Genomic DNA, 24,280 nt, shown 5'->3' with positions numbered 1-24,280 from the left:
ACGCCCACCCGTCAGCTACGCTCAGCCAGCCGCGCCCTCGCCACCGTCCCTCGTATCCACAGAACCACCGCTGGAGGTAAATCCTTCTCCTACCTGGCAGCCAAAACATGGAACTCCCTCCCCGTTCACCTAAGAACTACCCAGGACCACCTCGCCTTCAGGAAGCGCCTCAAGACTTGGCTCTTTGAGCAGCAGTAACCCCCCCCCCCCCCCCCCCCCCAGCGCCTTGAGACCCTCACGGGTGAGTAGCGCGCTTTATAAATGCCTTGATTGATTGATTGATTGATTGATACCCTGCCCCTCTCTCTCCACTGCAAAGGCCTCCCGGTCTAGGGCTAGCTGTTGCTGTCTCAGCCTGGCCACCTCCAGTCTCAGTTGCCTGAGTTCCCTATGTAGGGATTCCTCACCTGAAGATGAGCAGTGTGTCCCCTCAGACACGGAGGAGACATGAGTGGGTAGAGGAGGATCTGTCCTATTCTGGTCCCCCTCTCAACCAATTCTCTGGGTAAAAAGGGGGGGCAACTTGTATGGCTTCCCTTCCCACTACCAGCAGGGCTGGGGGTTTCCTAGGTGCTATCTGATCCTCCCTGGGGCCCTCCTGGCCCACCTCAGTGTCTAGATCTACTCTTTCTAACACTGGGTGGTCAGACCCTGCATCCTTCTCCTCCTCATCCTGGCTGCCAGCATTGTCCTGGTCAGCCTGGAGAAGGCCTAGAAGCAAACTCTCATTAGGGTTCCTACCTGTCTACTGTTTTTTATCTGAACACAACTACCTCAACTCTTGACAAGTGAGACCCACATATGGTGAGTCCAGGGCATGGGATGTGTTCTCTACTGAAGACACGGTGTGAGGTTAGAGTCGTGTCGGTATTCCGAACTACTCTAAGTCTCCCTACAGAAGTCTGGAGCAAGGGCTATGCCAAACCCCTAGCTTACCCAAACTTAGAAGACTACGACCCTGATACTAAGTACACTGTGTAGCCCTAGTCAGCAAGTGGTCTTTCCTGTGGAGAGTACTAAGTGACAGAGTGGTAAGGCAATTGCAAGTGCTTATCCCACCGCTGCACCACCAATGTAGGAAGCTTACCTAGTGTGTGGTGAGTACCTATGGTATTATCACCTTATGCTAGGTCCAGGTATCCCCTTACTACTGAAGTGTAGGCAGTGTCTAGAAGCCAGGCTCTCTAGAGGTAGCTGTGGATGGGCAGCCAAGCCTTATCTAGGAGACATGCAAAGCTCATGCAATACCACTAGAGTCACACAGCACTTATACACATGAAAGAACCACACAGTGTTACAAAAATAAAGGTACTTTATTTTAGTGGCACAAATACTAAAACACTAGATAGGCGATCCTCCAATAGGAGAGGCCAATTCATCACACCTGAGACGAGGTCTCACGCTGCAGGAGAAGCATGCAGAGGGCTGTCGGTCACAGGGAAGGGTACTGGAGGCTGGGGCTACACAGAGCCTGAAGATACCTTGGAGGAGATACCAACCAGCCTTGGTAGCTGCAAGAGACATGATGCATGGGGGTACTGTTCTGCGTGGGAAGGCAAGGGCTTACCTTCACCAAAGACAGCTGGCAAAGAGGACCAAGGGGACCACTCCAGACCACCACTTGTGATGCAGGATCCACGCAGCTCAGGATGAGAGGAGATCCACACAGCCAGTCGTCGTTGCAGTTGGTGCCTGGAGATGCAGGGGAGTGACTCCTTCATTCCAAGGGAGATTCCTTCTTGCTTCTTGGTGCAGACTGAAGTCTTGCCGCCCTCAGAGGATGCACAGCTGGGAAAATGTTACAGTTGCTGGAAGGAGCCGGGGAACAATATTGCAGAGCAGAGTTGTCACTGTAGCTGCAGACTGTAAGTTCCTGTGGAGTCCAGTTGTGGTTCCATTGGCCAGAATTCAAAGTAAACGCTGCAGAGGAGTCCTGCTGGAGTCTTGCATGTCGAGTCTGAGGACCCCAATCAAGAGGGAGGCCCTAAAGCCCTGGAAGGGGGATTGTTCTCCTACCCAGGTGACCACCTATCAGGAGGGGGCTGTGACATCAACTGCCTGACTTGGCCACTCAGATGCTCCCTTAAGTCTCTGCCCACCTTGGATTCAAGATGCCAGAATAGAGGGTCCTTCTGGAGGAACTCTGGGCACCACCCCTGGGGTGGTGATGGACAGGGGAGTGGTCACTCCCCATAGTCCAGTTCTGCACCAGAGTAGGGACTGGAGGTCCCTGAACTGGTTCAGACTGGTTTATGCAAGGAGGGCACCAAATGTGCCCTTCAAAGCGTACCAGTGGCTTGGTGAGGCTACCCCTCCCAACCCATGTAGCACCTATTTCCAAAGGGAGAGGGTGTTACCCCTCTCTCCCATAAGAAATCCTTTGTTCTGCCTTCCTGGGTTTGAGCTGGTCAAGCTGCAGGAGGACAGAAACCTGTCTGAGGGGTGGGCAGCAGCCTGGGCTGCCCAGAATAACCCAGAAAGCTGGTAGGGGCAATGCTCGGGGTCCTCTAAGGAGACCCCAGATTGCATGAAATCATACAACCAATACTGGCAACAGTATTGGGGTATGATTCTGACATGTTTGATACCAAACATGCCCAGGTTCAGAGTTATCATTATGTAGCTGGACCTATGTCCAGTACACTCGTAAAATGGCGTCCCTGCACTCACGATGTCCAGGAAAATGGATCTGGAGTTCGTGGGGGCAATTCTGCTCATGCAGATGTGCCCTCACACACAAGTACCTGCACCCCGCCCTCTGTGCTAGGAGGGCCTATCATAGGGGTGACTTACAGTGACCTGGTGCAGTGACCTGAAGTGAAAGGGTGCATGCCCATTTCACGCAGGCTGCAATGGCAGGCCTGCAGACACATTTTACGTTGGCTCTCATGGGTGGCATAATACATGCTGCAGGCCATGGGGAAGCTCTGGTTCCCCAATGCTCTGGGTACCATATACTCAGGACTTATATTTGGGCACCAGTATGCCAAATGTGTGTGGTCCAAGCAACCAAATGTACAGGGAGAGAGCAGTCACTGGGGTCCTGGTTAGCAGGATCCCAGTGAAGACAGTCAAAACATACTGGCAAAAAGTGGGGGTAAGCACGCCAAAAAGAGGGTTTCCTTGACACCTATTTTTCACTCTTATATTTTGCCAAATGAATTGCTATATACTGGGTATACAATGAAAACCCATTGCAAGGTGCAGCTCATTTACTGGCTCTGGGTACAGACATAACAGCATATTGCTTTCGAAAATAGCTTTCGCCATAGCTGGAAAAGTTACAGGAGAAAGTAATGGCTGTTTTTTTCAATTCAATGTCAGTATGTTTTTTATTCAAACCTTGAAGGATCTACACAAATTACCCCTAGCTAAATTCAGAAATGTGTTTACATTTCAGAAATGTTTAGCTGTCTGGGATCCACCGTTAGCTTCACATTCATTTCTGTCACTAACTGGGAGGAGGCTAAAAGCACAAATAAAAAGTAAAAATGGGGTATGTCCCAGTAAAATGACAAAACTGTGTTGAAATATTTGGGTTTCTGATTCAAGTCTGCCTGTTCCTGAAAGCTGGGAAGATGGTGATTTTAACACAGCAACACCTTTGTTGATGACATTCACAAAGAAAAAAGACAGATGCTTTCTTCTGCAGCCCTTTTTTTTCTTTTTCCCCAAAAACCCACATTTTAGCTGCATTTTGGCAAATTTCTCGGTCAGGAGACCCCAAAAAAACTCTGGGTACCTTTAGAATCCCCAGGATGTTGGAAAAAGGACGCAAATTTGGATTGGATAGCTTATGTGGACAAGAAGTTACGGGGCCAAAGTGCAAACTACCCCATAAAGCCAAAAAAGGGCTTTGCACAGGAGGGGAGAAAACCATATTTCGCCTCTATTTGATGTATACATCATTTTAAAAATCACAATGAACAATAAATGCTCTTATGTAAGAAGCAAATTCTGAGATAAACAGACTAGCTTAGTTCACGTCAAGTGGTTAATTAAGATGGCTAATCAAACTGAGGCCAGTATTTCCACACTTCACAATTAATTTGCCACCTACTTGTTTTCCAAAACATACACATCAGCTTAACAATTCATAATATAAATTATATTGTTTATTTTCTGTACTGGTTTCTTTTCCAGTGTGCACTCCTGAAGAACTGAGCAAACTGTTTCAGGTAAATAGGATGTGCCACAACACCAACCCAACAGACATACAAAAAAAACACTAAAAGCAGTGACAACCAGGTACAACACAGACAGCAACACAGATACAATGCTAGAAGGCAGCGACAACCAGGTACAATAGTTAAATATATACTCAACAGTAAAGCCAACGGTAACAAATGAAGTATCTGACACCCCGTTTGAGGTCTGCAGGTAAGGCAGATTCGTACAAAGTAGCAAGTTGCATCCACTACATTCTAAATCTCACCTCAAGCGAGGTGGCTTGAAAGCACAGCCTACCGGTATCAAAGTTTCTTTTTTTATTTGAGTTTACATTTTTCCAACTCTCGGTACATTCGAAACAACATGAACACATTTGTACATACAGGCCAGTTCCCCACATACTCCTACATGACATTTCATACCAGCAGTAGACCCAAGACCAAATGCAAAAGATACTAAAGGTGAGCATTGTACATCAAGTCATTGCGTTCCGTGTCGCGGTATAAGCACCATACCCATTCATATAGACTGCATAACCTCCTGCTCAGTTTCATCAACCACATCAATTTGTGTCAGTATCTCCTGCCATGTCTGTATATCTTGCTCGAGGTAATCATCCATACTAACCTGCTGTAACCGTGTTTCTTCTGCCACCGCCCATTCCCTGATGTCTTTACACCATCCCTGTAGGCTAGGACCCCGCAGGTTCATCCAGGCAATCGCCACCCTGCATATGGCCAACACCAGAGCTAGTTGCATAAATTTCCATTCCACTTGTTTACCTTTTATTCTCCAGAAACCCCCTAAAAGGCATTGAACTTGAGTCCTTTCGAGTCACCCCCCCCCCACAAAGTTTGCACCACAACCTCCCAAAAGCTTTGTACTGTGGGACAATCCCATGCTAAGTGTAGGAAGGTTGCGGGTCGTGCACTAAAGCATTGGCATCTGTCCTCTCTGCTAGGGCCAATTCTATGAAGGCAAGGGTGACATATGTACGGTGTATTTAATTAAAATGTTTTAGTTTAAATCTAGCATTACATGTCCCCTGGCGGAGCAGCGCACATATAGCCTTCCACTGTCTCTCTTCCAACAGGGCATCCAGATCCATGTCCCAAGCCTCTTGAGCCCGCAGAACAGTCCTAGGTGTATCTGCCACCATTGCCTTATATATGTAAGATATAAGATGTTTGCCCCTCTATATTCCAGGAGCACTCTAAAGAGTACGGGGGGGGACTCTGGGTAGGTTGGCCATATCTCTCGGGCAATATGGAGTATAATGTTATATGTCAAAATCTGTCTCTGAGTCAACCTGAATGTATCCTGTGCCCCCTTGAAGGCTATAAAGGTCTCACTGGAGTTGAGGTCAGCCAGCGTTAAGCACCCACCCTCCTGCCAGGGTCGGACATCCACCATCGAGGTCAAGTGTCCAAACGCTTGAAGATCCCATAATTCAAAGTCCTGGACAAATGGTGCGCGGCGCAAGGCCACTTTCACTGCCCGCATCCACAGTGTTACTGTATGAGTTATGTATGGAAAGCAATGGGTCATCCCTAACCCCTGTATGCAGCAGCTGTGCAAGGGTTTCACGCCGAACATCTTCCCTAAGAAGGGGTTTCACCCAATTGTCACCCTCCGCTAGCCAGAGCACTGCGTGTTGTAACTGGGAGGCTAAATAGTAATACTCTAAATTAGGTAATGCCAGTCCCTTCTCAACAAGCGGGAGTTGCAGCAACCCCCAGCCCATACCAGTGACACCAGCTGAGAATACCAAGCGAGGGAGTGTATCAAGCAAATTCTGCAACCTATACAAGCATCGAGACAGAAATACCATCTTTGCAACCGCCACTCGCCCCATCATTGACAATGGGAGTGTGTTCCAAAATCGCACCAAGGTTTCCAAGCCTGTGAGTACCCTCTCAATGTTGAGTTGATGACGGCGCTGGGTGTTATGGGCCACAATAATCCTGAGATATCGGAAATGGACAGTTTCCCAGTGCAGAGGCATGATCAGCAGTGCACCCAGTGGGAGCAGCACTAGGCCCCCAAGGGGGAATATCCAAGATTTGTTTACATTAATGCAAAGGCCAGATAAATGACTGAAGTCCTCAAGCTCTTGCATCAATCTAGAGAGTGAGACTCTGGAATCCGTCAGGTAAAATAGCATATCATTGGCTTACAGTGACAGTAGGTGGCACATCCCACCCAAAAGAATTCCCCTTCTTTCCATGTCGTGCCTAAGCCTCTGCACCAGCAGTTCTAAGGCCATTGCATAAAGCAATTGCTACAAAGGAGACCCCAGTCGTGTCCCCCTCTGTATCTTCAGTGTGTCTGAGCAGTGTCCCCCAATTCTGACCCTCGCTGACGGTTCCGTGTAAAGGAGATTGACCCACCTCTGAAATTGTGGCCCAACCCAGAAAGCGGCTAGGACTCAGAGGAGGTATACCCAGTTGACGGTGTCAAAGGCTTTAGCTATATCTATCGAGATGAGTGCCATGTCCTCCTCACTATCCTCAACTCCATGAAGGATATGCATGAGGCACCGAGTGTTCACTGTGGTATTTCGTCCGGGCACTAACCCACATTGGTCAGGAAGCACCAAGTGGGCCACCTCAGGGGCGAGGCACGTCACAAGGATTTTACATAGGATTTTCACATCGAGGTTAATCATCATGATAGTGTGGTATGACGCAGGACCAGAGGAAGTAATCCCCGACCTGGGGATCATCGCAATGAGTCTTACAATAGGTTAGCAGTTAACGCCTCCTTATATACAGCCAAGAGTCGCGGGTCAAGGGCAGTCGCAAACGTCTGATAAAATTCGGCCATGAAGCCATCACTACCAGGACTTCTCCCCAGAGGAAGAGTTTTAATGGCCGCCGCAACCTCCTCAAGTGTATTTTCAGCCTCCAGCGCCTGCACCCCGTCCCACCCAATCGAGGGAGTCGTACCCCCGCTAGGTACTCTCTTAATATTTCTGGGTCTGGGTTACCCAGGCTCTCATACACTCCCTCACAGTGATCCCTGAAGACTGTGAATATATCATGTTGTGTGGTCGGCTCACCCTTTCAGGCTTTGTAATATGAAGAACTAAGGAGCGTGTCTGTTCCCGATGAAGGATCCATGCCAGTAGCCTTCCGGAGCGGTTACCCTCGCTATGTAGGAGTTGTCAATATGATTTTATGGTGTAGCTGTCCAGCCTATCTCTAGTTTCAGTCACTTGACGGAGGTCAATTTCCTCCTGATGACTTTTGTGTCCCCGCACTGCACTTTGCTGGCACACTGCCAGGACATCTTCCCTATCAGTCAGTTCTGCCTGCAAAGCCTTTCATACTCCACACGTAAACCCCAAACAGCCCCCCTGCCCCCCCAGAGAATGACTTTACATGCTTCCCAAGTAATGTGTGTGGACATCCAATTATGTTGCATATAGTCGGTTAGTGATTGTACAATCTCTGCCGACCGGATCCTGAAGAATCTCTGAGGGGAATCTCCAGTTATACAAGGTTCAGGATTGACAGCCTCACTGAAACACACACATCACTGGGGCGTGGTCCGACAAATATCTCGGAAGGTAGGATACCCTCTGTACTTTGTGGGTGGTATATTGGGTGAGCAGCATATGATTGAGGCGATTAAAGGTGTTGTGTGTTCGAATAACACGTGTATTCCCTGCAGTCTGGGTGTGTTTCCCTCCAAGTGTTTTTTTAAGTCTGCAGTCATCCTAGGCTTGGTGCCCTGTCTTGTGGGAGGTGTCTGTTCCTGTACCCATCTATAATACAGTTGAAGTCCCCGGCCCAGAAAATGTTAGAGTCCATGTGCATGGACAGTTAACCAGCTAAGGTGGGGTAGAATGAGGGGTCATCCGTATTGGGGGCATAGGGGTTGAGTATCTCCAATTGCTGGCCATCCAAGGCCCTCCTAAGCAAGCTGTATCTGCCCTCTTTATCCGCCTCCATTGAGTGCAAGGCAAAACGGACTCCTGGGGCTATCCAGATATGCATCCCCCGAGCAAAGGATGAGAATGTAGCATAATAATTTCCCCCCCCCTCCATTTTTTGGCCAGTTTTTGTGCTTTGGAACCCGGTAGATGAGTTTGCTGCAAGCAAGCTATACTGAGCCCCCGGGCTTAGGCAATGACATCACCCTGTATCTTTTTGTAGCAGTACCATGACCTCTCACTTTCCAAGTGAGAAGTGAATCGGTGTTTTGGACTACCATTGTGTTTGATATTTTAAGTATCTCCGCTGTGGGGGCGCCTTCGGACGCTCCCGGCCATAGTGTGCAACGCAAACCAACATGTATAACATACACAACTGAAAACAGAACTTCTTCAATAACCTCCCCCTCCCACAGACAACAGTAGCATGAACATAGGTCTATCGGAGCCCACCCCCTAATGTGTCTGGATGTTGACACTCGCCTTACCAGTCCAACCTGGACCTAAGCACCTAAATGTCTACTCCCTCAATACCAACATTCTTACAGCATCAAGTCACCCTGCTTTCTACGTACTTCAACGTGTACTTTAACAACCTGAAGCATGTTTGAGAGTCAGCTTATTGTCTCCACTGCAGCCTGTGGCGGTATGTGACATAGCAAACCCTGCAAGAGTTAGCCCGTTGTAGCCGCCTGGCGAGTCCATGTTCCTTGTCAAGCGTGGGAACCCCCAGGGCCCCGACCAGCCATTCAACAGATCTCCACTTCCGGGGCCTCATCCTCAACCCTCGAGCAGTGCCCCCCTGCTGGGAGCCACATCCGATGCTGTCCTCGGGCTGGAGCCCCAGCTGTGCGAGACAACCCTCCTGCGAGGGTCCCCGCTCCAGTGAGCCTCTCTCCTTTCCTTGGGAGCTTGACTGCGATGTGTGCATAGCTCCATCCTCCCCTATGCAGATTATGTGAGTGGTCGGCGAGTCTCGCTACCGATCCTGAGCGGCAGAATCAGTAGGTCTCTTGTCCTGTTTCCTTTTTCCTCTCCTGATCCCTCGGCCCTGGTCCACGGTCCCCAGCACCCCAAGTTCAAGCCAGTCCAAGACTTCCTGTTGCGTTTCAAAAAAGTGAGCTTTGAAATTGTGGAGAACTTTCAATTTGGCAGGATACAACAACATGTATGTCAGTCCCATGGCCTTTAGTTTGTTTTGCTGCCAAAAATGTTTGTGCTGTTCCGGCACCGGTTTGGTATAGTCGGGAAATATGGCAATACAGCAATTTCCATATCATGGGACCTGCTCATGGCCTGCCCTCAGGATACAGTCCCTGTCTCTGTAATTGAGGACTTTCACAATAATGGCCCTCAGGGGGGCGGAAGAACCGGGGCCCAGTGCGCCCTTTCAATGACAAATACCTCTGACAGACCACGGGGATACAGTGACAACCTGATCTAGTCCTCCAGAAATCGCTCTGCTGAGGTCTCCTCTGATTTCTCTGGGAATCCCAGCACCCGAATGTTGCTGCGGCGGGAGCGCTCCCTGACATCCTCCGCCCTCCAAGTTCGGCCACTTCGGCGCTTACTGAGATCATCTGCCTCTTCAGTGTGGCCATTTCCCCCTGGAGGGTCCCTATGTTGGTTTCCGCTGTGTTAACTTTCTTTGAGATTTAGCAGAGGTCTGCCCTCAGTAATTTGAGGTTGATGGACACAGTCTCTATCCAGTGTTCCAATGCAGAGCTCTGCCGCGTCTCCCCCTGCCTGCCGCACAATGGCAAAGGGGAATACCACCGCTCCAAGTCTCATTCGCCACCAGCTACTAGTCCAGGGCAGCCCTCTGAATAATGGCTCACCTCACCCTCTCAAGAGCTGCTCTGCCGATCTCAAAGCGCCCCCAGGGGCTGCCCGAGTACCACACTGAAAGTCAGGGCAAATTCCACCACCCCGGTTTATCAATGTCCCACGTCGTCGTCTTCGTGCCTGCTTGCGGATCCCGTGTCTCCAGAGCTCACGGCTCAATGGGCTCTCCCCCGCTGTCCAATGCTTCACCTCTCCGTGTCAGCACAGGCCTCTCCGCTGTGTCAGCATCCACGCCGCTCCACACAGGGCCGCCTGCCCCCGAAGGCGCGAGCTGCCCGCCGCTCTTCCGACAGCTGCACTCTTCTCCAATTTGGGGCAGACTGCATGGCCCCCAGAGGCCACTACAGGCCCGTCGCTGGTGCCGGCCCCCTTCCCACGGCCTCCGCGGCAGGCCTCTCCCCGAACCGCCACAGGCCTCTCGTCGCTGGGGGCGCCGTCCCCCAAGGGTCTGGCCAGGGGCTGCGAGCCCCTTAGCACTAGGAGACATCAGGGGGCCCACTGGGATTCCCAACACTCACCGCAAATCCGAGGTGGAATTAGCTAGGTGGCAGGACAGGATTTATGGAGGAAGAACCTCCGTATTAGGGAAGAGAGCTCAGGGATCATGTCCTCGCGGCCATCTTGTCAGGCCACACCCCCACGTTATCAAAGTTACGAGTTGGGCCCGAAAGATAAAGCTGCTGAAATAGCACACAGAAATTACTCCAATAACAACAAAAAAAGCCGAAAGCAAAGATCAGGGGGATGCAAGAAACAGAAAATGTAGCCACCGTCAAAAATGATAATGCCACGCACCCACTGTGCCGGTCCACTAACCCAAGCTCATGCACAGAGCCAGTACTTACAGAAGGCGCGGATTCAGGTGCACAACAAGTGCTGCCCGATCATCACATACTCTTAACGTCAGAAGAAAAAACGGTGAAGTTAACACCAGCAGCTTTCTTGAAATCTCCGCTACCTTTCAATATCACATTAAACACAGAATATTGGCACCAGATGGACCACATGGATCAAGAATGTCGATGATTTCACAGAAGCTCTGGAAGAAATAACTGACGAGAAAATATTTGAATAATCTTGCTGGCGATGGAGTGAAAAAAGTGATAAAGAAACTCTCAAATAATGAGACAATGTCCTACTGCCAAATAAAAAAAAAAAACTTCAGGTGGCAAGTTCAATTAGATGACAAACACCAACTATTAAACGTATATTTACAATCAAGCGAGACAAGTTGGTGAAACAATGAATGAGTTTGTTGAAAAACAATGTGCTCATCAAAAACTGCAAATTCAGTGAACTTAATGATGAAGAAGACATGTGTCTCAAAGCCATCAATGGTTGTTTGTTGGACTCGTTCAGGAGCCCCACATTGCGAGAAACAGTCTAGAAAAGGTATTAATGGCTGCTAGCACTGAGGAATTAGCCAATAGACAAGTAGCCAACATGGAAGCGAGAACAGAAAAACGATAATCAGCACTTGTCATGAAGATATGACACCAGCGCCAAGCAGATGCCCGTAAGAAAGACTGTTTAAAAAGTTCTTTAAAAAAAAATAAAAAAAGAAAGACTGTTTCCGGAGTGGATTGTCATTTCCACGTGAAAATAAATGTCCAGCTATTGGACAAACGTGTAAAAGGTGTGGAAGAGAGAATCATTTCATAATTGTTTGTAAAGCAAACGAGAAACCAAGTGCGTCACAGTAAAATTAGAAAATGGAAGACAGAAGGTTCTAGAAACATTCCCGCCACACCCACAAAGACTAAAAAACTACCTCAATTGTGACAGGTCGCAACTAAACGAAGCCGATCGGCATCAAGCTCATCCTGTAAGAGTTCCTTGACGTCACCATCAAGTGACAGTGAAGAGGGTGAATATGTGATGATCACAGAAAAAAGGAATGACATGCCCAAGTGGGGCTTGCCACCTACACTGAAGATGAAAGAAGGGCAGAAACAAGTGAGCTGAGAAAGCAAAAGAACTCATATGGACATTGCCTCACTTAAAATCAATGGTTGCCCTGTAATTTTTGTAATTGATAATGGTGCATCAATCAACATCATGTCAATTGAACAATTTCACAGTCAAAGACGAAGGTGAACACATGAGCTGCTTCCAAACCATTTTGGAGTTAAGGATCAGTCACAGCGACCCTGAGGCATAAGGGAGATGTCTGTGCAGGTCCCAATTCACGTTCTTTAAGGTACTTCATTCAGTACGTGCCCAAGTAGCTTTGCAACTGCTGTTGACACAGGGCTGATATCCATCAATAATGATTTAAATACACAATTAGAAATTGTAAGTCAGCCCCCGCACTAGTTCATGGTCTAGGAAGGCTCAAAATGATGAAGGTGCAACTTCCCATTAATGAAGACATCAGGCCTGTTGCACAGTGACACCGCAGAATAGAATTTCCTCTACAAGAAGTGGCCGATAAGGTGCGAGAAGCTTTGCTGAAACATGAGATTATTGAACACTACTGGTCCCACACCATGGGTGTCGCCCTTCATGGTGGTGCCGAAAAAGGACAGTGGATATGCAATACAGAGAGACAGACATCCTTGTCTGCACATTGCAAGTATGATCATGCAGTTGAATGGAGCTAAAGTTTTCTCCAGTCTTGACCTGGACCAGCGCTACCATCAGATTGAACTGGAAGAGAACTGCAGTTACAGTACCATTTTTTCGACACATGTTGGTTTATTTAGATACAAAAGATTAAGGGCCTGATTACGAGTTTGGGGGTCCCAATGCGGGACCGGCAAACACACGTGGTAGACGCCACCACCAGGGCGGTGGTGTTCGCCGCCCTATTACAAGTTTTTCGCCTGTCTGACCTGGCTAATTGGTGGAAACCTTGTAATAAGAGTATTCTCGACGGTCTGACAGGTGGGAACAGTGCTACAACATAGCACTTGGCTCCCTTAAAGGAGCCGAGTGCTATCTCTTAGCACAGAGAGGGCCGACTAGCAACCTCGGAATGAGCACTGTCTGCAAAGCAGACAGTGCGCATTCTGAGAGTGCTGGGTCGGGGGGGCCCTGCACTTGTTCTCCACCAGCGTTTTCATGGTGGGGAAACTGCCATGAAAACGCTGCCGGAGATCAAGGTTGTAATCAGCAGGGTGGTGCCGAGTTCAGTGCCGCCCGGGCTGATTACAACGAAGACCACTGTCACCCCGTTCGGATCTTGAATCCTGGCGGAGATGTCGGTCAGTTGGTGGTCCGCCCACCAAACTTGTAATGTGGCGGTAGGACTGTCACAGCCACGGCAGTCTGACTGCCACAGCAAGTCTGGTAGTCTTGTGACTGCCAGGCTCATAATCAGGCTCTAAGCTTTGGAGTGTCCGCTGCTGTAGAAACATTCCAAGAAGTTATATTTAGGATTATTCAGCCTGTGAAACATGCCTTCAGTTGCAGTGATGATATACTGGTATTTGGTGCAACACTGAAGGAGAATAATAAAGCCCTCAAACAAGTATGTCAACTACTTACAGATGCAGGCCTCACCTTAAATGTTAAAAAGTATTTATTTAATTAAATAAAGCTCAAGCACTTTGGACATGTATTTTCTGAGGGAGGTATGACTCCTGATTTTGATAAAGTATGAGCACTGTCAGTCACCAGTCCTCCACAAGATGTCACCGTGGCACGGTCCTTCTTGGGCAGGGCCTGCTACTGTTCGAGGTACATTAGTGACTTTGCCACAGTAAGTGCCCCTTGGCAGTGTTATGGGCCTGTGAACATTTTCATGTATTTCTGTACAGAAAGCATTTCAAAGCCATCACTGACCACCAGGCATTACTCACCATTTTTGGCAATCCAAAAGCCAAAATGCCCCGTTGTGTCGAGCGATGGGGTTGCTCCTACAAGAGCACGAATATACAATTGTGCAAAAGCCAGACAAGAATCAAAATCCTGCACATTATTTCTCACGAGAACCCCAACAGCAGCACAGTTCAACATCGAACACTGCAGAGGAGTTCATCAACTTAATTATACAGTCCAGCACACCTGCAGCTCTGTCCAATGAGAAGATCATTGCTGCCACCTATGCTAAGGACATGTGTTCCCCTAAAGACATTATTTCAGCCCAGTTAATCAAAGAGAGGAACTATGAGCTAATAAAGTTCCAGCACCCACACTCCTAACTTGTCGTAACTATGCAAGAAAGGAATGCTGTTGTTGTTATAGAAAATGTGAAGCTGTCAGTTAGAACCATAAAGGGGGCTGATCCACCAGATTGAAGGATCGGAGTGATCAGAAAAGGGAACCCTCACACACGCCAATGGGTGTCATGCTTCATCATAGGGCTGCTCCTCTTTGGGGCGGCGCTGCAATAGCTGCATGAAAAGTTTTACTCTAGTAAGGAAGTTCCTTGTTTGAAGAGAGGCAAGAGGGTGCAGGTGATAAGCAACCCTAAAGTAAAGAAATAACAGAAATTGAAGAAAGCTTGTGCACTAACTCACACGGCCAATGTACCCAAAACATCATCAAATATGAAATATGTCCAACTTGTTGTACAAAGATGCAGATAAGTAGAATATATCATATTACTTCGGAAGAAAACACAATGATTATATAATACTAGCTCCGATTTGTTTGAGTGGTATGCTACTAGGAGTTGGGATACCAGTTTAGCACCATAATGCGGCACTTATTAGTAGTGACCTCTACAACATTAATGAATAACGATCTTAAAATTCAACTTAATTTTATTTTATTAAAGCGCATTTGCTGTGAATTAGCCTTAATTCCAGTGAGGTACTAAATAAAATCCTGCTGGAATATCCAGCTGTCATCTCTGTGGATGGGGAAGCATCTTGCTAACGTGCACATCATGTGATATATAGACGATAGAAGGGTGATCATGTGAAAACACAGAACAGACTGCCAACATCATAATTATTATACAATACTTTGTTTTGTTTTCCTTCTGATGATTATTTCCAAAGCCACCAATACCAAGCAGTCTCACACTTCTCTGCTGCTATCATCCTGGTCACAAGCAGTGCTCTTCCTACCTAGACTATTTGCTGTTTCTGTGTGGTAATCCCTTAAAGCTATCTTTTGTCTCGCTGACTAGGACAAACCATTTTCTCTATACAAAAACTGCATGATTTTTTGTTATCCATGATTTATGTTTATCATGGCTTAGTTTCCCAGGGTGATAAAATGTTGTTACTGACGGAATGTGTGACACAGTACCAGTCTAGGCTGGATGAGTTGAGCAGTAGGCTTTAGCTTCATTTCTTCCTGCACTCTCAATAGTTAGAGGGTGTGAAACGTGTTGGTGATTTTGAGAAACAGCCACGCTGCTTGGTAAGGTTTCTACAGTGGCGGCTGCCACTGAACGGAGGACGGTGGGGGAGGACTGGTGGGTTAAAAAAAATAATTATAAATAATAAAAAAAAAAAAACTACCAGCTCCTTAGAGAGCTGTGCTCGTCTCCCCTCTGTCCTCCTTCTCTTCCCGACAGCACACAGGCTCCGAGCCAATCACAACAGAGCTGTCACCAGCATGACAGCAGCGTTGTGATTGGTGTGAAGGCCTGTGCACTTTCTCCTCCAGCCGGGTGGAGAAATTCGAAGTGCGCATGTCTGGCTGCCCAAACACAGCCAGCCAAACAGACATGCGCACTTATGGTGCACATACCCCACTCCTACTCCAGCCCAGCCTCGCTCTAACCTGGCTCACAGGAAAAACAGAATGATAATATCATAGCGTTATTATCATTTTATTTTTCCTTGTACTGAATGCGGTGGGGGATGCTCCTCTCCTCCTCAGCTGAAGAGCCACAGCTAGGGTTCTAGTGTGCTATTTGTGACCTCAGTTCAGGAAACCAGGACTGGACAGTTTTGTATAACCTCCTTATAATGATTTAGTGATAAACGTTTGTGAAATGCCTATTGAAGGCATAGCTATGACAAATGCATTTTAGAACCTAAGTTTAAAAGGGTTTATAGGGTACTATAGGGTAAAAATGTGGTTTGGTGATTGTGTCCAATTCTTAATGTTAGATTGTTGCTAGCTGTCTCATTTCTCTGTCCACTTTAACATTTTCTCAAGGTCAATAAATACATGAATAAACCTGTGCAGTGGCCAGCTGGCGGAAATAAGCAATCTTGTCGGATGAAGTTGAAGATTTTGTCTGCCAAAATGCTTATGGGGCTCTGCATCAAAACTATTTGACCTACTCATCACGAGTCAATACAAATGCACGAGTTGGTCATCACTATATACTTAATTGCTCTACTTAACACGTTTGTTCAATAATTATCAGCGTTGACCCAGGTTATCTGTTAGACTATCAACAAATTAACAATCAATAAAATCATTAAGGCTCAGTGGTTCACTTTGAAGGCAATTCACATTTTTATTTTTCCAGGCAGACTGATCAATACCATGCTTGCATTTGGTTAACAGATATTTTTAGATGGACAGCTTCTGAAAGGTAATTGGATTTTAAAAATGGCCTAATTACGTGATATCCGTATTAAGGTAGGCTCCATTATCCTACTTTCAGGGCGCCTTTATCACAATGGAAATTGAATACATAAAAAAGGCGTTTTAGGATATATAAACCACAAGAAACATTCATTCCAGGATGAAGAAAACTTATAAATTACAAACATTCTGTGTACATATAGAAACAAATTGATTCACCACGTGGTTCAACATCTACTAAGCCGTCAACTTTGCTAATAGTATAACGGCAATCATTAAGACAGATCTAAAACAAACATATTGCTGTGGACTTTTGTTTAACTCACTAAAAGTGTGGTATCCGAATGGGAATCGAAATGGGGGGGCTAAAGGTCATTATTCCATTCAATTACAAGCTTCAAAAATGTGCAAAACTATTCAGTGAAAACACAGTAAAAATTGAATTTTGATTGACATGAAAGATCTATGTGAACAGCCCTGCCCTTTCGACAGATTGACAATGTTTTCACAAAGACTTTTGGTGATGATGGGGTGGAGGCCAACTTGTAATATCATCTATTCAGCTACATGTCGCAGAAGTTTCTTGCATATGCATGGGAGAGTGGAATCTTTCCAGTCCAGTGTTTGTTTCCAGTGGATGCCAACACAAGAGACCTTGAGGAAAGGCAGCTGTTCATGTAGTCACCGTTGTTAAGTTTCCAAATGCCAACATGGCGTTAAGTTTGTAGGCGCACTGGGGTAGACTACAAACAAGTATGGGCTTCAACACCCACAGCAAACACACCCACAGGAACAACTGCTGGTGTATAAATACTAATTAGTTTAACATTAGAATACACTTTTGCCAAAAAAGGCAAATGTAGCAGTTCTAAAATGTGAACTTCCTTCTCTCACCACACACCGATACAGTGCAGTATTGTCATATTTACTACCTGTAGCAGCAGGATTTGTATACAGTCAACATAATTGGTCTGTGACCACACTCTATATAATAAAAAATAAAAACATCTTTTGGATTTCTTGAGTTTCTCTTAAAACTTGGAAAATCCTGGAAAGAGCGATTGCATCCACCATTGATTCGGGCTACGACCTCCTCATTTACTTCTGGACAATATTAACCATCTGCGTCAATCTTGTGAGCTGAAGAAGACAAAAATGAAGAGAACACGTTTACATGTCATAGATTTTAATACAGAAATGAAGGTGTAAATTAAAGTTGTATAACAATGAATAGGTAAGCTTAGCTCAAAGGACAGTAAGGCCATCATGGACATAAGAAAAATGAAATACACAACACCATGAAAACAACTAGCCTCAAAACGACTTTCTTCAGTGCAACTCATTTAATATGCATTTTCATAAAAAGCTTAAATACTTATTTTCACATTTTCTTTATCCCTGTCCAATTAGAATTTACCTTTTACACAATTTCAATTGCGTTCTTATTTAAGTGCACTTTTTCCCTATGGACTATCTGCGTCAAGCTGATCATTTTAACTCACTGAAAATAAAGCAAAATAAATAGCTTCTATCTTTTTAAGCCTTCTATTTAATGATGCCCTGAGGTATACCATAGTTAAATGTAATTAATTTAACTAAGTTCACAAAATAACAAAAATATATATATTTTTTTAACTTCTTCGAATCACTGTTACAGTATTTTGAAGCACTTAAACCACTTACTTGAGGGAGTGCTGCTCTGAGGTGAGACTGGTGATTATTTCTAGTTTTTATCATGTATTTCAATAAGACGACGATTAAAAATATAAGATACATCCGAGCATCACTAACCCCGCTCTCCACAGCCATGGTGGTGCTTGAGATCCAATATCAAAGAAAACACCACTTATTTCCAGAGGGCAAATCTCCTGGTTTTTCATCACAGCACTAAAAAGGCTATTTTCTTGTCACACCTAACAATCTCTAGTTTCAGCTGTCAGAGCATTGCTTGTTCCTACTTTCTGTTGAGCCTTTGATCCAATGCCTTAAACTGCAGTGTATCTAATAAAGCTGGCACAGACAGGGTCAGCTTTTGCTGTGGTAATCATATTACCCCGATCCTATCAAGTCTACATAGGATTCTTGAGGCGAAACACGCTGATTTCATGGCCATATGCTATGCACAGTATATGTTCAACGTTTCAATTAAAATTAATAATGTTACCATTTAAAGTTTGCATTCAAGACAAAGCTAAACTCAAGGTGCTATACTCAGAGTAGAGACTAAGACCAAGAAGTCTCAAGAGCTCTCCATCCAGTCTGGCCTCTGCTAGAATAAAATCGGCTCATATCTTAGAACTATTCGTTAGCCCGCTATTGACTGCATTAACGTTCAAGTGTGCAACAGGGGGAAGTTCAGGTCAAAGAATAAATACGAGAGTCGTCCCCAGTGAGAAAAAGCTGTAAATAATGCACTTGATCAGAATCAAGAAAAGAGAACCACCCTATTGACATTTCACTGTCAGCCATCGCTCGGTCTGGTCTTTTTAGTAAGCAGATTGTGCCTTAATGACTGTAAGATTAACATAATGGATAAGGTTCTTGTGTCGTACGGTATAAGAATACTGTAAGATACATGGGAGTTCCATGATCATAGAGGGAAATGAGGTCGAAGGTCACGAAACACACAGGTCCCATTCTCCTTGTAGAGTGAGGCAGACGACATGTTATTCCTTATTATACACGTTCAGTCCATTCTCTCCTGGGGGTCTTGCGTCCTCATATAAAAGAGTGTAGTACACATGTCCACAAATATTTCAAGGGAATGGAGTTAAAGAGAACATTTCCTTATTGTCAGCCTCTCTGCAAGCTCCTCATTTTTTAAAATTAATTTAGAAAATACGCTTTCTATTCTGCCCGTTTGGTTACAGGTTCCTCAGGAGTTGTCAGAAATTATGTAGGTGTATTTAAAGTAATTACAGTATTTGTAATATTAGGTCTAGTTCAACTTGTTTCCATGGTGAGAAAAATATAGTTTGTAAACGTTACCAAATACTGTAATTATTAATATGAATTACTGAAAATAAAGTTTGTTCTCCATTTCTCTTTTCACCATAACTTGTAAACGTACCTACAGGAATGTTAGTACAGCTGATGCAAAGCAATTTCTCTGACATCAATAACTTTTAAAGAACAACCAAAACAGGCAAAGGAAGCCTTGAAATCTGAACCAATGCACTAAATACGCTGTAAAAGCTTCAGATCTGTTAAACACGTAACTCAATTGGCTATTTTTTCTCACAGTGCCGTCATGTGTTTAGTATCTATGGCAACTAGCAACATAGTAGCGTAACGACAAACATGTACATCAAGCTGTGACACATGCTGTTAACCAAGGCAACGTCACACCATGACATAGGTTACATCCTTGCACCCTCGATTCCTGTGAGGCTGTTCTTCGTTCTTGCGCTCCGATCGTGTAGCCCTCAGATCACCTCCATTGTTTACTTTCAAAGGGGAAGACGCGCATAGAGTTACTGGCAAGCAAAGCGAGCTGGAGTAGTCAGCTGGCAGGCACTCAGTAAGTTTGATGCTCGTGCACTTACACGCGTTGCTCATTCAAATGATGGCTCGAGCACAGTCAGAGCCCAACGACTGCACTTCTCAATCCGCTGCCCGCTGAACTAAAGTAATTAAAAAGTCAACTCACCAGCCATTCCATCGCTGTTACCGCCAAGGCATGTTTTTCTAAACGCACAAGTAGGAGGTGCTGCATGATCCTTCATCTGAATTACCTACCTTCCGCCAGTTTCCGTGGGCTCAACTCGACACCAAAATTGTGTAGTATGTATGTCCACAAATATCCCAAGACAAGGGAGTTCAGGAGAACATTTCTTTATTGTGAGCCTCTCTGCAAGCTACTCACTACATCAGCTCACAGCAGAAAGAAACCGCTCATTTTCCATGTTCTCAGACATATATCTGTAACATAGAATCTAATACATTCCATAATAAACACATTCTATATAGTAATTACATCACTACTTACTACTATGTACCTACCAGTATACTACAAAGAGGTAGTGTGGTTACAGACACGAGGAACAATAGTGGAATAAGTAGTGTGAAATTAACCAGACCAAAAAGTAATTAGTAATTTTTTTAATCATGTTTTATGAATTACATTACGGCAAAAAAAAAAAAAAAAACTTTGCTGCACATTATACACATTGTGACTGCCCACGCAATCTATAACAAGTGCAAAAGTAGAGAGCCAAACACTTTAATGAATAGGACTGGTGTATCAACAAGTTATAATCACATAGTACAGAGCAGGAACTTAGAAGCAGCTCATGCTGTAAAATCTTGTGACTCCAACAACACACCACTTCCAAGTCACTTTACCAGGAAAGGCTTTACAAATGATGCTCTTGATAATTTTGATTTTGAAGACAGCTCTTCTTTGCCTAGAACATCCAGCACACATGATACTGCCATGGTGCTTTTTCAAGACTGTACCAATGAAGTAGCTTCTGGAAAACAATCTCTGTCAACTGTAGGCATAAACAAACAAAGCTGCAAATTTATAATCCAACTGCCTTGCCAACATTGCAAAATCACCAGAAGCCATCAACACATCCCAGTCTACCAGAAAAGTTTCATAGTGACTGATGACATGGATCTTCTTCTACCTGATGCTGCGGTCCGCAAAGCTGATTTAACTGAATTTATCATACCGCTTATTTGGTATGGATTGAAGGATGAAGAAAAGCCAGTTTCTCCATGTGCTGAAATTCATGCTTTGATGTTCGAGAATACTGTCCCAATGAAGGAGGTTGAGTTTTTACCAGTAATACCATCTCTAGACAGAAACTACGCAACAGTATACATGGCTCTTACATATTTCCAAAATCTACGTGCTCAGCTTGAAAACCAGCCTATCCAGCCAACTTTCTGTGATGAAGGTGATTTCCATATTGTAGCTGACACCTTTATGAGCAATCCAGGAGAATGTGATGATCTTTATCCCATGATAGGTGTTTTCCAAGTGACAAAAAGTGCGCTGCGGTGTGCAGGAAATTATCTTAGTGGATGTGGCATTGAACAATGCATTTATTGAGACTTAAATCTTTGGAAGCAAAACTGTCCAGTCAGTACTGAGCGAAACTCATTAAGTGTGTTGGTTACAAGGTATGCTCATCATATCTGAGACTATAGAAACACTGTGTTGGAATGCTTTCAACAACAAGAATGGCAAATTAGGTTATGCATCTTATCTCAGAAGTGTACAAGGCACAGGGTTCACTTCATTCAAAAGACATAATGCAAAGCCAGGCAATGTTCAATGCACTCTGTTCAAAAATCCGAGGGAACCAAGTTTGTAGAGTTTGTCAAAGAATGTGAAGAAAAACCAGAACTTTGAAAGTACAGGGGGACATGTTTTACACATAATAGCTTTAGTAAAAAACTTGGTACATGCTGACCGACAAGGTGATTGGGAGCTGTACATGAAGACTGTGGAGTCATTGATTACTGCGCTTTGGAAATTCGATTGCATAAGCTACCTGAGATATGAGTCCTGGTATTTGAAAAGAGTGGAGGAGCTAGAGGCGGAAAAACTACACCTCTACAGAAAATTAATCCAAAGACATTTTGTTGTGAAAGACAGAGAAGAAAGGTTCAATGCTTTGGCTACAGATATGAAACCGGAACAGACTATCCAGGGATCCCAGAAAAGCTCCAAGGGAATTGTTTTACAAAAAAGAGTGGGGTTGCCCAACTTTACCCTCCAGAGTCTTGAGCAAAAACTGTTATGAAGGCAAGGGCAATGACTATAGAGGGATAGATCCATATGCTGGGATGTGGAACTCCTATTGCTCGATGCACAGGACATATTGTTTGGGGTCAAGAGCAACCGGCTTTCATGTTTATTTTGCCCTTGGGACAAGCAGGCCCAACCCCCTGAAGCACAAACTCTTTGGCTGCCAGTTTACAGAGAAGTGGAGTTGAGGTAACATATGTGTCCATATGTCAACATTGTTCAAACTTGAATTTATTGTTCATTAATAAAAAAGCCTTCATTATTAGGGTGAGCGCTGTAAAACTTTTTAGGGTCACTCTGCACTACTGACAGTTGTTCCAGTAAAAATTACAAAAAGAAAGGGTAAACACATTTGAAAATTTTTAACAATATAAGGCTAAGTATAATGCTTCCAAAATGCTCACTAGTTAGATGCAAATGCTTGCAGAGGTGTGTAAGCAAGAGTGAGGATTCTTTGCTTACAAAATAAAATATTCAGGAAAAAAAAAATGCACGTAGGAAAAAAAAGTTTCTCTATTAAATTTTATGTGCTATTTCTTTGAAGCGTCATTTAGTAAAATGAGTTGATGCATGTTAGTATTTCCAAAAAGTATTCCTAATGGAAAATCAGTGTAACCATTTTCAACAAGATTATGGGAAGCATTAAAATAAACAAGCACTGGCAAACCCAACCGATTAAACATTTTTTTGCGATTCTTTTGGTTTTGTCAATGCATATCTTGTTTTGACATGCCGTTTGTAACACTTTATTGTTGTGGGAGCTGCCAGACCCTCACCATTGTAACAAACAATGGCAAAAAGAAAAAAAATGTTTTTGGTCTCAAAAAGCACACATTGCCACAAGTGATGTAAAAAGTCTGCACGCCCCCTCAGCACAGCACCGGCCCTGTGGGAGTCTGGAGGGAGGCCTCCATGTTCTTTGCCGGGGGCTCCCTCCAGTTTTGTTACTCCACTGATGGCCACAGTAATTCCTATTAATTTCCAACCTTTCTCATTATGTGAAAAGATTAGAGAAAAGCTGATGAAAATTCATAAAACATACAAGTTACTAGTAGCAGACTCATAGGCATTCCAGCCCAGGAACTATTGCTTACTGCTTTCTCCAGCATGAAGATCTGTGGAAACGTGGCAAAATAAGGAAATTGCTATAGTGGGGATTGAAATTGCATGTATTCAAGCCCTACTATAATAGTAGTCCTTGGATAATCAGAGAGGCTATTATCAGAGCTCTTACATAATGAGATTGCTGCCATAATTTGTCGCCACAATACATGGCACCAAAGGGACAAGTAGATTCTTCTACAATATAAGTAGATTTAAGAAGCAACTTGTCCCACGGAATAGTATATATTTTATTAAATTCCACTCCCCTGTATATGGCATCTTACCTACAATAATATCTAAATTATTATTGGATCATCTGTATTTTGTTATACTTTGTTTTATTTAAAAATAATTTATTCACAAAAAATACTAATAGACTCTGTACAAGAAAACAGAACAATGCCCTACATTTGATTAGGTCTGTACTGCGAGCAACAACAAAACACCACCTAAATATTTACACACAAATACCAAAATAACTCCCTTTTTCACACTTTTCCTTATATCATAAATGATCAAAGAAGATGGCCAAATCCATATAGTCCAACTTTTTTGGTCAGTCTGGAAGATAGTCCATATTTTATTTTCTGGGTCAATAAGATTATTTGACCCTCAAATCATATTTATGACTCCAAAATGAATTATATAGGTCTCACGGTTCCTGAAATATTACATCCTCACTGCAACACATCCGCCATTTTTAAAAATGTCGTCCAGAAAATATAAATAAATAAATCGGCCCATATTAGCACTGTTTACCGAAGCTAAATTACTTATCCAATGATCTAAAAACACAAATCAAAAATGAAAATCCCCGGAAAGCAATTTTCTTATGGCGAGGAATTATGGCACTGAAAAAGGATAATTTGTATCCTTTTATCCCTCTGCACCGTTTCCTCGCATTTTAATTTCAAATTAAATGATAAATTCACTTGCAGTGCTTACCCTGAACCAGTATTTGCCAATAGGGGCCGCTGTCACTCATTTTTGTGGACTACCATTCCGTCACTAAGCAGACATTT

At 44.5% G+C, this 24,280-nt stretch overlaps 1 protein-coding gene across 1 annotated transcript in view; it reads right to left on the bottom strand.

Annotated features, from left to right (window-relative positions):
- Window positions 1-16,297: 16,297 nt before the first annotated feature.
- DNAJC11 (DnaJ heat shock protein family (Hsp40) member C11) overlaps window positions 16,298-24,280 on the bottom strand; it is a 595,273-nt gene continuing 587,290 nt past the window's right edge. Inside the window, exon 16 of the mRNA XM_069240219.1 lies at window positions 16,298-17,533. Within this exon, the coding sequence (XP_069096320.1) occupies window positions 17,508-17,533 (26 nt within the window). The 3' untranslated portion in view covers window positions 16,298-17,507. The remainder of the gene's footprint in view (window positions 17,534-24,280) is intronic.

This window comes from Pleurodeles waltl, chromosome 6 (genome assembly GCF_031143425.1).
Source record: "Pleurodeles waltl isolate 20211129_DDA chromosome 6, aPleWal1.hap1.20221129, whole genome shotgun sequence".
Classification (NCBI taxonomy): Eukaryota; Metazoa; Chordata; class Amphibia; order Caudata; family Salamandridae; genus Pleurodeles; species Pleurodeles waltl.
Note: the sequence above shows the minus strand (reverse complement) of the source record. Positions and strands in the feature narration are given on the sequence as shown.